At 40.3% G+C, this 15,648-nt stretch overlaps 1 protein-coding gene across 1 annotated transcript; it reads right to left on the reverse strand.

Annotated features, from left to right (window-relative positions):
* Window positions 1-9,479: 9,479 nt before the first annotated feature.
* sla1a (Src like adaptor 1a) lies at window positions 9,480-14,093 on the reverse strand. The gene is made up of 8 exons (XM_070846333.1): window positions 13,944-14,093; window positions 13,358-13,454; window positions 12,855-12,954; window positions 12,546-12,629; window positions 12,173-12,276; window positions 11,539-11,670; window positions 10,944-11,073; window positions 9,480-10,401 (listed from the first exon to the last, which is right to left on the reverse strand). Exons 2-8 carry the CDS (start codon window positions 13,428-13,430, stop codon window positions 10,203-10,205), a joined length of 822 nt encoding a protein of 273 aa, XP_070702434.1. The 5' UTR covers window positions 13,431-13,454; window positions 13,944-14,093; the 3' UTR covers window positions 9,480-10,202.
* Between the last annotated feature and the right edge of the window lie 1,555 nt (window positions 14,094-15,648).

The following is a 15,648-nucleotide window of genomic DNA, read 5'->3' on the forward strand; positions in this document are numbered from 1 at the left end:
CTTGTCGGACAGTTAATGGTGTCGCACTGGGCGGTCCGTCCTTTAAACTATTCCGTACGTTTTGAGGGGCGAAAGGTTCCCGCAATTGTTTTCGCTCGTTTGGGGATTAACGAAGTGAGTTTGAAGCTTTACTAAAGTACACTGCATTAAGATAAAATTTCATCTAGTACAAAAATGAACTATAAATGATGTTTCTTAAAATTCGACTGATCCAGCTACAGCTGCTCTCATGAGGACCTTGATTAATGACAGTGTCACAGTTTGGACAATGTAGTTCATCTGAGCTGGATGGGAATCTCCACACATAGCTTCTGTGCGGTCTTTTCTCTGGACAGGTAACCACAATTATTCTGCAAATCAGGTTGAGTTTGACTAACTGAGGATGTCAGCGTTGCAAACATTTCTAAAGCATCTCTTGTTCTGCCTTTTATAACTTTTGTAAACAGCTGTAGTTAGTCTTTTCTGTACTCCTCACTTTTTCCCATGAAAATTACTTCCCAGGCTTTTCATACTCAGGCCTGCTGGGACCAACTACTTTACCTTTGAGGCACCAAGGCCCCATTTGTTATGTTGTGTGTCACTTGATTTGTGGTCCTTTGATAAATTAAAAAAAAAATTCAATACACTCAAATAATGTGCCTTTATTGCATGCCCTGTAGGGGGACTTCTGCTTAAAATCTGGTATAGGAAAACACATTTGTATTTTAGCAAATTTGCATTTGGGCATTTTTAGACCCTGTAGCAGAGCCAGGCAGCCATATTGCTACCTGGAACGCATTGTGAGAGCATGTTTTCACTTTGACCACTAGATGTCAGACTACTGCTAACAACTGCAGTTAAGTGTACATGTAGTCAACGTGATTCAACTCCACACGCGCAAACTCTTCAGATGACATTCATTCAAATGCATGACATCCCCATGTCTTTAAACTAAAGGAGCTAAATATTTTCACATTTATTTAAGATGCATTTGTTAATGTGCAGTTCAGTTATACAATGTAGTTGTCATATGATATCTCACAGTCTGTGATTCCATACTTTGAACTATGTGTAATTTTTTTCCCTTTGGCTCTAATGATTCTCACAGATGACAGACAGACATATAAGTATGTTGAGTCGGCATCCCAGTGGATTATGTAATGAAGAGGCCTGGGAGCAAATGGATGCTGGAATGGGTTGTTCCCATCTCTGGATCTGGCAAACAGACCCTCTCTGACCCAGACTGATCACATACCGAACATTTCTGGCTCAATGTAGTATTTACACAATGTGGACAATGCTGAGAGAACATTTTTCGAGAGATCGGCATGAGGCAGATTAAGTAATGGTGACTTCATCTTGGTCACATACTTGAGAGAAAGAGAGTGCTTGAACGAGAGCGACTCCGCTGACGTTTGGGGGCACAATGAGTTTTCCGTGTATCCACTCACCACTACCAAGACTTTGGAAAGTGGAGTTTTTCCATTACTCCTCCATTTGTGGTAGACTGTGTTCTGCAATTAATTTCAGAGATGAAATACTAAACCATTGTGGAAACAGTGGACAAAAAGAGATATGCAATCCTGCATCAGTTATTTCCAGTAAACAAGGCCACCCTCAATATGAGGATATATCAGTAGCTTTACCTGTGATCGTTTTGCTGGATACCATAAGTCAGGATTTGTCATGTTGCGTGGCTCAGGGCACATGCAGTAGATCTTCAGTCAGAATAGATGGTATTCTGTGAAGGTTCATGAGGACATTAGGCAATGTCTGTTTCCAAATTGTTGTGTCATAGAGAAAAGGGCCTGAATGTCCTGTTAACTAGCAAGTGACCCCTTTGGATGTTGGTTTTTGCAAGAGTGTGCGCGCATCTGTGTTTATCAGTCTGTTCATTGCCTATATGTAATTGTCAGTCTGTGTACATTCTCAACCCTTTACTGCTTATTGCTGGAATGAAACGTTGCTCCATCTCCCACTCTTAAGAGTCAGCTTCGAGGTCGACTAGTTGGCTGTCAGACAGGCATCTCGAGTGTCTCCAGCTGCACAGGCTTCTGTGTGTGTGTGTGTGTGTGTGTGTGTGTGTGTGGCTGCACGCGTAGCTCCACGTCAGCTACTGCTACAGCAAGCAGCCTGTCTTCTCTGGCCTGCCGTTTGTCTGTTTGGCTCCAGCAGCCTCTGCCTCCATATGGAAGTTGTACAGCTTCTTTCTGTAGCTGGTTCTCCATGCCAGAGGAGAGCCTGATAAGGGAAGAGAGAGGCTCTAACCCACAGGGTTGATGCCCGCATGGCTTTTAGATTACTGGTGGCTTCTTATTATTTACACTGCTGTCTTCTAAGTAAAGTTGCAGGTCAGCGAATTGAGCATTTTCGTGTTCGTGGCACACAGATGTGTTTTTAGCAAGAGACACAGATGAGAAATCGCTGTGTTATTTTGCAGAGGGAGAGAATTGTTGCCAGAAAGGGGATTTCATTTTTCTAAATGGTTCGTGCTGACAGTTATCAGTAACACTTTTATCAGTCCATTGTTTAGAAGGGGATTTGCATGCAATTCAGGCTTGTCTAGGAAAAGTGGAGAGAGGTATGCTGCAGTTAGAAATACTGCCCGTCTTTTTCCTGGAAAGCGAGGCACACACACCTGCGTTTGCCATTTAACAGATTGAGTCATATGCTGCCAAAATGTACATTTAAAACCTTCTTGATTCACTGGTATGTACACTAGGGTTCAGTAAAAGCACTGTGTTATTTCAGGGTAGTGCTTGTATTTTTTGAAGGGCTGTCAAATGTGCTTTTGTGTCCCAGTGCAAGAATTTGATTTTAGTGAGAGTGTAGTTAAGGCAGCAGGAGGTAGGATTGAGAAGAGAGTGGACTTTGAAAGAGTACAACTTCAGGTCCCTCCCTCTCCGTCCTCATAGTGCTTTAGTTCTGCCTGTCCCAGCAGAGAAGGCCGTCATGCACGTGCAGGCTAACCAAGGCAACTGAAGAGACCAGGTATACAATGGCAGTCGCCATGCAATGGCCACAGAGCCCCTGGTAGCGTGCAGGAGCAGCAGAGCAGCTTGGAGCTCCTGTATAGGTATACCAGGCATCCACAACAATACACTGCAGATCTCTGCATGAGAACAGCAGGGGTATCGCCATCCAGCAGCCAGCAGGAGCCTCGAGGCTCAGGGGAGATAGCGAGCCAGCCTGCTGCGGAAACCCTGGCCAGCATGCAGGACCACCGGACTACCCGCTGCTGGCTGGCTCTTTCCCTGCTGTTCTCCTGGAGTTTCAATTACCCTGATTTTTCTCCCCACGTGATGAAATTTCAAAAGGTCATCCACTATATTTGTTAGAAATGGGCTGGTATCACTGCTGTTTGTGATTTTGTTTTTAAAGTACAACTTATTCCACGTATTTGTCAGTTATGTGCATGAGTAGTGACTGACATGTTAGAGACTGCCCCCGCTCTGATTGGTTGTTTTCATTCAGGGAGGTGGATTCTTGCAAATGACTTTAGGAGAACAAGGAGCCAAAGGAAGCTGATTTTTACACAGAATGCCTGTCTCATGTAGCACTGTGACAGTTACAGCAAAGATGAAAGAAGAAAAGACATTTTGATAAACGTTACCAACTGCTGCTTTAATACCCTGGAGGACAATTACACTGTCACATCCATAATTTACATAGTTGATCTGTCATCTCCCTTAAAAGGTTGCTTGTCTGCTGTCAGTGAATGTGCTAACATGCACCATCACAGAAACCCCGGTGCTCCTGACCGTTGGTTTGAATCTGGTGTATAAAAGTCATGCTTACAGAGGAGTGGTATCCCTCTGATAAGACGGTCCCAAGTCAGGCTATTATCAGCCCTCTCTGTGGTAATCAGCAGCCAAAGGTGTAATCAATTATGGCAGAGCTTGTCTGTTATTTCTGGCATCTCTCCAAAGGCCTGAGGCTCTGTGAAATGTGTGTGTGTATAAGTCACGTTTATGATCCGTCGCTTTAGTTGAAACATATTTTATCACAGAAATGTTCACGTAAAGCGGTGCACCCTCCCCTCACAGTGGGGGCGATAAATTGAACAGGATGGCACTGATTAAATTACAACTGAAAAGATCAGACTAAGTGTTGAGCAAGTGATCACATTTACCATTCAACTGCGCCTTGCTGTTATCACCAGTTACTATGGCAACAAGATCTTTAATAGCTAAGCTTTGTTAAGATATTTCCTTGAACCTTTGTTCTGCTGATGTGTGTGTTGTACTAATGAATTCATGATCTGGGCCATCTGCAGAAGCAGTTAGAAACATAAAGGAATAGTTCTTTGGAAAATCCGCTCTTTCTCTTTCTGACCGAGAGTTAGATGAGAACATTGATACCACTCTCATATCTGTGGGTTAAATATAAGATTACGCCCAAAATATCAAACTTCTCCTTAAAGAGACAGTAGTGAGCATGAGCGATGCAGTGATTAACAGAGAGCATGTCCACAGCCAGCAATGTACACATCTGACTTTGAAAAAGAATAAAACAGATATTCACATTTTAAAGTTCAAAGTGTGTACCTGTGTGAGAGAAAGGGATTAAGTGTCTCTGGCAGCAGAGCAGGACATCTGCAGCCCAAACGCTCATATATCACTGTTGTCTTGTCCGAAAAAATTATAACACAAAAATGCGTGGGGTTTTTACCCAATGGCAAAGTGATTTCACTTTGGCTTCTGAAGTGTGAAAACAGGAAGTGGTCTGTACTAGTTTGTTTCAATTGCTGACTGGTTTAGCATAGGGAACTGCACTTTTTCCACTTGGTAAAGGTAATCTGTATTTCAAAATGAGAGGTTCTGAATCCAATCCAGTCCGCGTTTGATGAAAAATCGGTGTTTCAGTAATTTAGTGACACATCCATCTTTTGCCCACAGTCTGACCTGATGCCCATACATCTTTGCTGCCCTCTTTCATTTCAGCGACTACGAAGTGCTTCACACTCATTCCTGACGCTGTCATCCTGCTCGTCATTCTCCAGAGACGAATGGGGTTCAACGGGAGCTAAGGGCCATGGAAAGAATGTAACGTGCACGCCACCATGGAAGACGCCGAATCCACATGCATACACGAGAAATAATTTACAGGTATTAAGAGGTTTCAGCTTTGGATTCTTCCCACAGGCTCTCTCTTGCCAAAGCAGTAAAATTTAACAAGACTCTTTTTATGAGACACTTAAAGGGATATATGCATATATATTAAGTCACCAACTGGGCTTATTTAGGTTTTACCAACAATTGAATTTCTAATTAGAATGTGCCTGCACACTGCTTGTGTTGATTATTTGTAAGAAGCCACGTGGCAAACTGCTTGAAAATCTGCTCATGGAAAGTGTCTTTTTTCTCCAAAATGGACTCTCCACCTCATGTGTTTGCTTGTAGCACAGCAGCAGGCGGGATGCCCTGAGCTCTAACTCAGCTGGCGGTTGATTGACAGCGGAGCCAGGTTGTTCCTTTTTTCTCCAAATTTCTATCCTTCAACTGCTTCCCAGAAAAACTCTTTTATGCCTCTGCCTGGCTGAGACTTTCCAGATCCAAATGGTTGTTTTCTCTCTAGTTCTCTCAGGCCCATTCAAACAGCCTTCTCGGAATTTCATTAAGGTGTTAAAATGTTCCTGTATTGTTCAACTTTATTATGCCGTCTTGGTTCGCTCTCACTGGAAAACGCCAAGCACACCGAACTATTCACAAGATCACTCTGGCTAATAAAGCAGCTGTTACAAGCAAAGTAAAAGTTTCCTTATGCAGAAATTACAATGGTCACTGCACAAATCTCTCCATGACAGAGCAACATGTCTGTGGAGGCACATAAAGCATTGTATGCTCATGCTTCTGTTTTCTTTGCCTATTTTTATTTATTTTATATTACAGAATATGAAAAAGTGACTATAAGCACAATGAACATGGCTGCCAGTCAGCAGCATTGTATATGAGAAAAGGCTCCAGGAATGGGAGCACAGATTCCTGGCAGGTCACAGAGGAACACTTCATTCCCTGGCAAAGATGTGGACATTTGGAGCTTTTTTTTTGTAGGGTTCGGCTTTTGTTTGTTTTCCTCTGGCTCTCTGAACATCCTTGGATATGGTTGTGTGTATTGGCTGAGGCCCTTGGTTCAGCACTAAAGGACATGTTCTCATGTGCTGTTTCTGAAGTGAACACTCAATGATGTTGTCATCGCTCTTTGGAGAAGGTCATTTCAGAAGTTTTAGTGAAAATTGTCAAAAACAATCTCACTTAGTGTGAGTGGATTTTTAAATTTTTCCCAGGGACATTTTACCATCACTGCTATTTTGGCACAAGTGGAAGATTTCTCTGTTTCTCAGAACACAATTGTTGTTATCTTTCTATCTGCAGCTGCCATATTTATGTTCATGTTGGGGCTAGGCTGTGATACAAATCTATAAATCTATTCTAAACTTGGAGGAAGTGGTCAGAGTTAAAATTACAGTGGAACGTCACCTTTTGTGCCAAATGAAGCTAAAAGTAATAACACCTCACAGTGTGAGGTTTTCTGACGGGAAATGAACACCCAAACTATATATATGATTGTACAAAGAGAAAAACTAATGTAATATTTTATAAACCATATGAAAAAGTCACTCCTCAAGATGATCTCCAAGACATCTTCACCTCAGGAATCAGCCACAGGTTCATGTGATGACAGCAGTTTTAATTAACAAGGGAGAAAGCACAGAACACGCTTTTGATTGAGCAAAACAAACATTTATCTGCTTATTTTTTGCGGCTCACCAGCGAGCATTCAGTGCACAAACGGTGAAGTCAGAGGTTTGGACAGCTGGGCCTCGGGGGTACAGGGGAGGATGTGGCGAGATTAGAAGAACCTGATTAACAGAAAACAGGCTGGAGGAAGAGGAATCTCCCTCCATCTCTTAATTTCCTTCAGTTATCCCCCTTTTCTCTCCATGCCTTGATCCCATTCCTAGAGACAGAGACGTGCATGGGCCTCAACTCTCCTTCCTCTTCTTGTTTTCCTTTAGGGGAAAAAAAAAAATCTAAGGCCATAGCGCTTTGTTCAAGTGTTTTCCTTGGTGCTTACATCCACTGCAACATCAAACAGAATTCAGATGGAGAACAAGGGACTCAACTTAGGATCCCTTTTGTCTGATTATAAAATCATCTTGAACCCTGGGTTCTCTCATAAGACAACATACGCTGTGCGGGTGTCTGGTTTTGTTCAGTTTGAACTGTAATTCTTCCGCTCTTCATCCCACTGAGAGCCTTTGTTTTCACCATGTACACACACCGATGTGTGATGATTGGCAGCATGACGGAGTATTGTCTTTCTTATCTGCATTGGTGTTACAGCAAATGCTCTCATGACTTTGGGGAAGAGTTGTTTTTTGTTGAACGTTCACTGGTGTGAATATGGATGAACAGGTCGGTCAGAGGGAGAGTTACGTTTATTTTGCATATATAAGTGGCCTTTGAAGAAACACGTTTTCATTCAGTGTCATAAATGAACTCTCAAACTTCACCCTTCGCCTCACCCCACTTGCAACACACATCTGACTAAAGCAATTAATTAATCTTATAGTTCTTAATCCGCTGCAAGTTCACTCAGAGCGCGACCAGCATTGGTTTCCCCTCTAGTCTTTTCTAGACAGGTTCCACATGGTCTCGAGAGGCAGCCCGATGTGAGCAGTGACTAATGCTGACTGGACAGCGGTCTCTGCAGGGTGCAGCACTAGGCTACCAGATGTGAGTGTGTCTGCATCAGTGATTGTTCCACTCCACACACACACGCACACACAAATATACACACAAAGTATGTGTGTGGTTGACTTCTCTCTCACTCGGTTACTAACAGGTATTTTACGAGACTTTAAAACCAGGAAACACGAGTATTTGATCCTGCTTTTTAAGTGAGAAGAAAGCGCTGACCTCGTCTTAACTAGTCACGCACAGTTGGCTCATGAATTTAATGAAAACTAATAAATTTGACTGGCAGAGTTGCCAACTTTAGGGATGTATACTTCCTGAAACTGGTCTTAGACACCATACGTTTTCTGCACATTTTCCCACGTGAGTGAACACAGCAGCCACAAAGTTTCACATCCACTGATGGTAACTGGTAATGATGAAAACTCACAGCTTTTAAGTTATTTAAAGTTATTTAAACCTTTCAACCTTTTTTTTCTTTAGTTCACTTCTAAAACATCTGACTAACTGACTCCACTGCTCTTCTGCTCACATTCTTAGACATATTATCATGCTTTACTTTCTGACTCAGATGTACCAGCAAGAAGCAGAAAGCTATAGATAACGACAAACACTGCTCTCTTTATTTAGACCTAAGTTTCTGTTTTCACATATAGTTAGTTAGAGTTGGTAGTTTAAAATGTTTAGGTCAGGTGCTTAAATATAAAAAAGGAAGTTGTTCAAGCACAAATAAAAATAGATAGGTAAGAAAATGTTCGAGCGGGGGTTCTAGCACAAATAATTCTGCTGTGACAGGAAATGTTTATCATTGGCATGTTTTTACTAAAGATATGCTGTTATTTATAACCTTATTAAATAGCAGTCAGCCTGTTTTATGGTAAGCATGTAAAATTAGTGAGTCACATTGGCAAGAATAGCCACAGCTTAGCAGAGAGTTCAACACTTCAACAGTTTTGCCGGATGTTTGTGAGGAAATTTGAATTTATTAGCTCTCAGAACTTTTGCCGATTATAGTCACAGAGTTTATAACCCTGGACTGTGTTTAAAGACAAAAAAAAAGCTTAAAGTTACTGACATGTTGCAAGACGGCAAATTGCAAAGCCAGAGTGAACAATACTTGATTCTGAACATTAATTCAGATTTGGAGATCTTGCAGCACCATATATGTTCAATTACTTGAATGTACAATGCAACCATACAAATACAAATGCTAATGTTGGCATCAGTACTTTTGTCAAAGATATGTGTAAGAGAATTAACCTCAATATCAAATATTTAAGACTCAAAGCTGATCTAATAAATATTTCTATATGGACTGAATGACAGAAGGAGCCGCTCACCTTGGAGACCTATCACAGGACTCTGCAGCTCCCTTTAGCTCTGTGCAGCAGTTTCTCATTTTTTAACTAATTTTGATTCACTCCCACTGACCTGCGTAATGTCCAGTCGCAACAGTCAGCTGTTCTGATGGAAAAAGCTCTCATAAACCCACCAAACATTACTTTACCACCTCCAAATGGTCAACATACCAGTTAGCAGCTAGCTGGTGAACATAGTGGAGCATTTAGTAGTTAAAAAGCCAGACATTGCCCTCAGGAGTTGGTTGAGAGCTAAAAAGTGACTGAATATTCCTCCAAATAATTTTGATGTTGCTCTGTATGTACTGGATGTGTAAATAGGCAACTGTTTGCTAACACATTTTTTCTATCAACTTAATAAGGGGAAAATATTGCTCAAGTGGCCAAAAAACAAACAAACAATGAGTGAATGTTAGTGTCAAAATATAAGAGTTTTACCACATAACATTTAGCAGTGAGTTTATTTATAAATATGAAAACAGTTTGACAGCCATACTTGGGGGTGGAAGTAACAAATTACATTTGCTGTCATTACTGTATTACTGTGGATTTGGACATCAGGGCTCGTGCTGTCAATGTTGTCCCACAAGTGTACATGTTGAAGTTTAATGCAATTTATTTAATAGCCTAAAGGTATCGTTTAAATTATAAGTAGCATCACATATCAGCCAAACCTGCATTTCAACATAGAACGCAGTAAGGTTTACTCAGATAAAAGTAAAAAAAGAAATCAATTAAAAAGTGCATTTTTACACAAGTACTTTTACTTGAGTACAATATCCAAGTACTCTTTCCATCTTTGAAAGTTGCCTGCAATACCCATAGCATTCAAGAGTCCTTTTTACTATCATAATGCCAGGCTGTTTATGTTTTTGGCTCATGTGCAGAATACAAATACAGAGTTCAACTACACCATTGTCCAATTCAATAGTTCTTTCTCATCAGCTGAGTCAACGTGTAAGTTGTCATGCAGATTGTGTTAATGTTAAAGTACCTCAAAGTGCTTGCATTAGAGACTGTAACACACATTGATGTTTGGGGTGCTTTAATCAATGTCGGTTCATTGCAGTCCGCTGCCGACATTAGACGTGTGGTGGGTTTCTGAGAAGGATTCCCTCTACTCTCCGCCACCTGGCGGTCTTCCAGTCTTTTGAGACAGCAGTCTCTAGAACTCATCCTCATAGTCAATGTTTGCAAGGCAGTTTTCTGGCATGGCATAAACAGATTTACTCTTTTTCTTCCGGCTCTCTGCTCCCATCTGTGCAGGGTGTTGATTCCCAGAAAGGGACAGGTAGGCAGCGATACTATTCCTGACTCCGTAGCTCACCATGTTGTCACTGTTCTCTGTGCTGACCAGCTTTCTCCTGTTAAGGGAGGAGATGGAAAAATAAATGAGAACAGAGCCTGTTTGTATTACAATTTTACTCCTCACTTGTGGAAAAATACATGAAAATTATGAATTTTGCCTCCTCTTTTACTTTCTTCAAATCTGTCCACGGCAGATCTGCTTGAAAAAATCTATACCCAATAACATGTAGTTAATTAATTAATTAGCCAATCAAAAGGAAATTAATCAGCAACTATTATGATAAATGCTTATCTGTTTAATGCATATTTCAGGAGAAAAACATGTGGTTCCAGTGTGAGTATTTGCTTTTCTCTCTCATACTGTATATCATTAAATTCAATACCTTTGGATTTAGTCTCTGTGAAATTGTAATGGAATACCTTCACTATTTTCCAACATTTCATACACAAAACAATTAATTGATTATTTGAGAAGGTATCAGATTAATCAGTGAAAAAAAAATATTAGGTGCATCCCTGATCTATACTTTTACATCCGATCTTCAGAAGACACCATCTGCTTGAATCATTATGCACTGCTATGCTGACTCTACTGTACCTGTCTACTTTCTTCCAGTCAAAGTTGCGCCGCATGACTACAGGTGGAGCTTCAGGAGTTACATCTGATGGCGGGGTTGTGCTCGACAGACAGGGGGAAGTTAACGCACAACATAAGCCATCTGCAAAGTCTGAAAAGGATCGGGGAAGTAACATACAGCTTTTAAACACAGAATAAATATTACATTGCAAAAGTTGCATTAACCACTCTCACACTCTATTGCTCAGGCAAACACACAAACTTGTGAAAAGCTGTGTGTTGGGGATTCATAGTGAATAACTGCACTAGTACAGCAAATATAACTACTACTTTTCTAACACCAGTGCTCATTATCAAGCACCCTTTGTATCTCATTTCCTGTTTTGTTCCAAAAGTGTTCTGTCAGAGCAGGAAATATACAGAGCTGACCACTGATAAGAAACAGTTCTATATTAGGACGTGATCATTTATTTTCAGTGCCTAAATAATCATGCACGATTGCATATGCCTGTTCGTGTGCTTGTGTTTGGCTTTCATAATGTTTGTGTATTTGTTATTTTTAGACCTACATGTTTCTCTTTAGTTATGTATCTAAGTGAATTGTGCAGCTACCCACCAGAGTAGTGGTTGATCATATCTTCAAGGCACTGGAAAGTGAGGCGAGGGGAGATGTAGTACCAACTGTTGTCCAGTCTGAAGATACGATAGTGCTTTATAATCCTGTGCTTCACTGAGAGCGAATATAGACCTGAGGATACCACACATAACATACACATGCTGAAAAAGCTGAGACAACGTAAAAGCAGAAGTAACATGATGCTGCTTCTGCACTGTAATGTCCCTATCCTCTGCTTAATCACGAGTAAAGAAACGTTTTGGATCAAAAAGTGATCACAGAATCTGTCATGGGAGTATCCGCTCACAGGTAATTCCCCGGTAATGTCCATAAAGAAATACTTTTAGGAATGCATATATCAATCTTCTCATCTATATCGTACCAAGAAAGTAAATACGTTTATTTCCCTACATGTCAAACTATTCTTTTAGCTTGTTTGTTGTTGTTTTAAGGCCAGTCCGATGTGCTCGTGCATTGGATCTGACCTCCTGATCTAATTTCAGCACAGGCTCATTTGTTGGCAAGAATTTAACTTATGATGCACAAACTCTACACTCTAATATTAAAAGAGAACTAAAGTCAAAGCCAGCTACCAGAGCTGACTGCAGACTCTGCTATGAGCAAATGTTCTCACCTTTCTCCCTGGAGCTCTCCCGCACCAGGAAGGAGCCCACTCTGTTCGCAGGTAGCAGGAGCAGCTCTTCAGCCTTCTGCCTCTCCACCCCCTCGAACAGCCAACTGACACAACAAAATACATCAGATCACATGAAATATTTGCTATTTAAACTCGCATTTCAGACCTTTCCAAATTCGTATTAAAGACATAACCTTGAAATGAGCACATACAGCTGTAACATCCAAACAAAAAACCAACATCTAACATCTAATGGTAGTGGAAACTACCACTGGAAAAAGATGCATTTGATATTTAATTTTCAATTTAAATCAAGTCCACACAGACCAACTATGCCAGCACTAGAGGATGGTGTCAATGTAATCTTACTTACCCGTGGTACACTTTTGCCACATGGCTGATTGGTACGTAGTTCTCCTTTCCTGAGACAGAGCAAACTCTCCACCAGTAAGCCTCCCTGAATACCATAAAGAGGCAAAGAGGAATCAACCACTGACCTTTTTGTGTAAGCACTTCTCTATACTGCAAACTTGCAGCATCAAGACACAAATGGTCCTCTGTTTGTTTTGTTTTTTTAGACTTTACTTCCTCATAGTCATTTGAGATCTGCTGTCTACTGAATTTGAATCTTGATGGGAAAACAGGGTTGTTTTTAATCAGGAATGCGAAAACATGATCTTACTGAGCGATGACTCTGAGCTTCTCCCCCATCCTGTAGATGGGCACGCTGATATCAGGAGACGGGTAGTCCTGAAGTACCACCACCATGTCGTCTTCCAACCCTGTCAGGAACAATATTTACAGCATTTACAAACGCGACCAAATGCTGATACCAAATACTGTATGTCTAAGACCAAACCTCGGAAATGTACTGCCATTTCAATGTTATTTTTGGGTTTAGCTTATTATATAATGGCATCTCTGATAACATCAGACTGTTTTTCATAGCTGTGCATATTGTAAATTACAAATTAGTATTAATATTAATTATATTAATTAATTAATATTAATATTGTGGAAATTTAACACTTTTTGATGTGCAAAGTGCATGACTGCTGCTACTGACAGCAGCAGAGAAAACTTTTGATATGCGCTCTCCAAAAATGCTTTCACTAATTATATATATATATATATATATATATATATATTTTTTTTTTTTTTTTTTGAATTATGGGGCAATCTTACCTTTAAAAGAGTTGTCATGGTTGTCTGTGTTGACTTTGTCTCTGGGCCTCACTCCACGCATCATATTCCCCATCCTCCAGATGAACACGGCTCCAGTCTGAAGTCAGAGCATAGAGAGAGATACACTTTGAAAGTGAAGCAAATGAGTGTAAAATGACCTGTATTTTTTTATGGTCAAAAGTTCTCTATGCTGCTGCACCACAAAGTTTGTAACTTCCCATAAGCTGATCATTGAACAATATCAACTGACTGATTCTTTTCAGAATGGGGAAGCTGAGGTTAGATGTTATCAGACTCAATTTTCCATTGTAGCACCTAGCTCTGTGCACGGACAGCTAACATTTGATAATGATATTGAATTTATATACTACTCAATACTGCTCCCAAAAGTCACATTGCATAATACACTCTATGATTATTCAAAAATACAAGCGTTTCAACACATCCTGTAAATGAGTCATATATTCTTAAGTTACATGACATGCTGGCCAGTTGGCCATTATTAAGAAATAACAGTTCCACTCACACAGAAACTATGAGCGGCACGTAGCAGAAGCAGTTGATGTGATAAAATGTAGACATCTACCTGTGGGACCCGTTGCTCGCCGGCTGTGATGGCATCAAGTGTGCCGAGAGAGATGATGGTCCAAATGTGGCATGGTGGCCTCAGCAGAGTAGCAACTAGAGAATTTCCATGTTCATAAGAGTTTGAAGAAATGACCTGTCACAGAGTGTGGCAACCGCGCTGCATCTGACAGCAAACTCACTTCCTGTAATGAAATGAGGAAGAGAGCCCGAAAAAGTCTTGTTGAGACACAAACAACAGATCATGAAAGAGGGGGCTAGACAGCAGTCCTCCAGATGTAGCCTGAACCATTATGGGCCAGTGGGTTTTTGTATTTAGAATTTATTTATTATTTATTATTACTATATATAGACTGTGTTTTGTGTGTCAAAGTTTTGTCTTGGTGATGTTCATAATTATCTGATGACTAATAACCTGTTATTTGCTGCCATTTTTTGTTGGTTGGTTGAATTTTTTGTTGTAGTTTAACAGGAAAGCAACTATTTTGGTAATCACTTAATTATTTAGGGTTTAGAGTTTTTCTAGCAACAATACCTGGTACTTTGTTCAGGCTTCTTCTAAAAGAAATGATGCTTTTCTTTGTGATAGGAAATTGAATATCTTAGGGTTTTGTACTATTAGTTGGAGAGAACTTGATATCTGAAAATGTCACCTTGGGCATTTTTCACTGTTTACTGACAATCTGATTATTGGATGAAACAATTAAAGGAATCTTGCTAAGAATTAGATGATAAGATTGATCCCACTCTCATGTCTATATGCTAAATGTTAAGCTACTGCCCACACATGATTAGCTTAGCACAAGGACTGGAAATAAGGGGAAACAATTAGCCTGGCTTTTGTCCAACAGTAACAAACCTACCGCCCACCAGCATCTCTAAAATGTACTTATTAACACACTCTATCTCATCTGTTTAATCGGAACAAAATACAAAATGTAAAAACTATATTTGTTGATATTATTTTAAGGCGATGGTGTTATGTGACCATTTCTTGACAGGGACCAGTTATCAGGCAGCTGGCAGAGACTCCAGGAAGTTACTTGTTCCTGGAAGATGGAACCTTCCTACTGGGACTTCCTACATGAAAGTCCTGTGTCCCCTTATTTCCAGGCTTGGTGCTAAACTAAGCTAACAGTTACTATAACTGATCAATCAAAAAATTATAGCATATTAATGTGAAATGAAAATAATCATTAGTTGCAGCCCCATAATAGATTAAAATAAAAGATAAGGACATTGTTACCATTGTTTCTGCAGCACATAAATTGGGATGTGCAAAAAGTACTCAGATCTGCAATGTGAGACCTTTCCTTCACACCATATAAGTGTTATACAGTGTAACAAAACTGAATTGGAACTAGGGGGGCATTGGTTTTGTTTATCTGGTGTTCATCTGGTCTGAAAGTATACCTGAATGACACTGCTGAAGTTTCAAATTAGGGAACAAAAAACAATGTCAGATGTATGACCTTCTGAGACAGCACACCACAGTCTGGAGGACATTTTTATCCTTAGATGTTCATGCTCTGTGAGTCAGGAAGAAAATGTGTGGTATGTGCATGACGAATTATACCAGTAGATTTCTGACTAACACAATAAAGTTTGGTGTTTTAACCAGATTTTTCTTCCCTATGTGAGGAATGACAAACCCTTTTTCTCCCTGTCTCACTCCAGCTTGCCCTGTGATTCATTATCTCTCATTC

Source organism: Pempheris klunzingeri, chromosome 16, assembly GCF_042242105.1.
Source record: "Pempheris klunzingeri isolate RE-2024b chromosome 16, fPemKlu1.hap1, whole genome shotgun sequence".
Taxonomy (NCBI): domain Eukaryota; kingdom Metazoa; phylum Chordata; class Actinopteri; order Acropomatiformes; family Pempheridae; genus Pempheris; species Pempheris klunzingeri.

Excerpts from the sequence above, each read along its gene's own strand:
- sla1a (XM_070846333.1), bottom strand. The coding sequence starts at position 13,430 with ATGGGGAATATGATGCGTGGAGTGAGGCCCAGAGACAAAGTCAACACA. Across the intron at positions 12,955-13,357 it reads CCATGACAACTCTTTTAAAG|GGTTGGAAGACGACATGGTG; the intron begins GTAAGATTGCCC and ends TGTTCCTGACAG. Across the intron at positions 11,671-12,172 it reads GGAGAGCTCCAGGGAGAAAG|GTCTATATTCGCTCTCAGTG; the intron begins GTGAGAACATTT and ends TGGTATCCTCAG.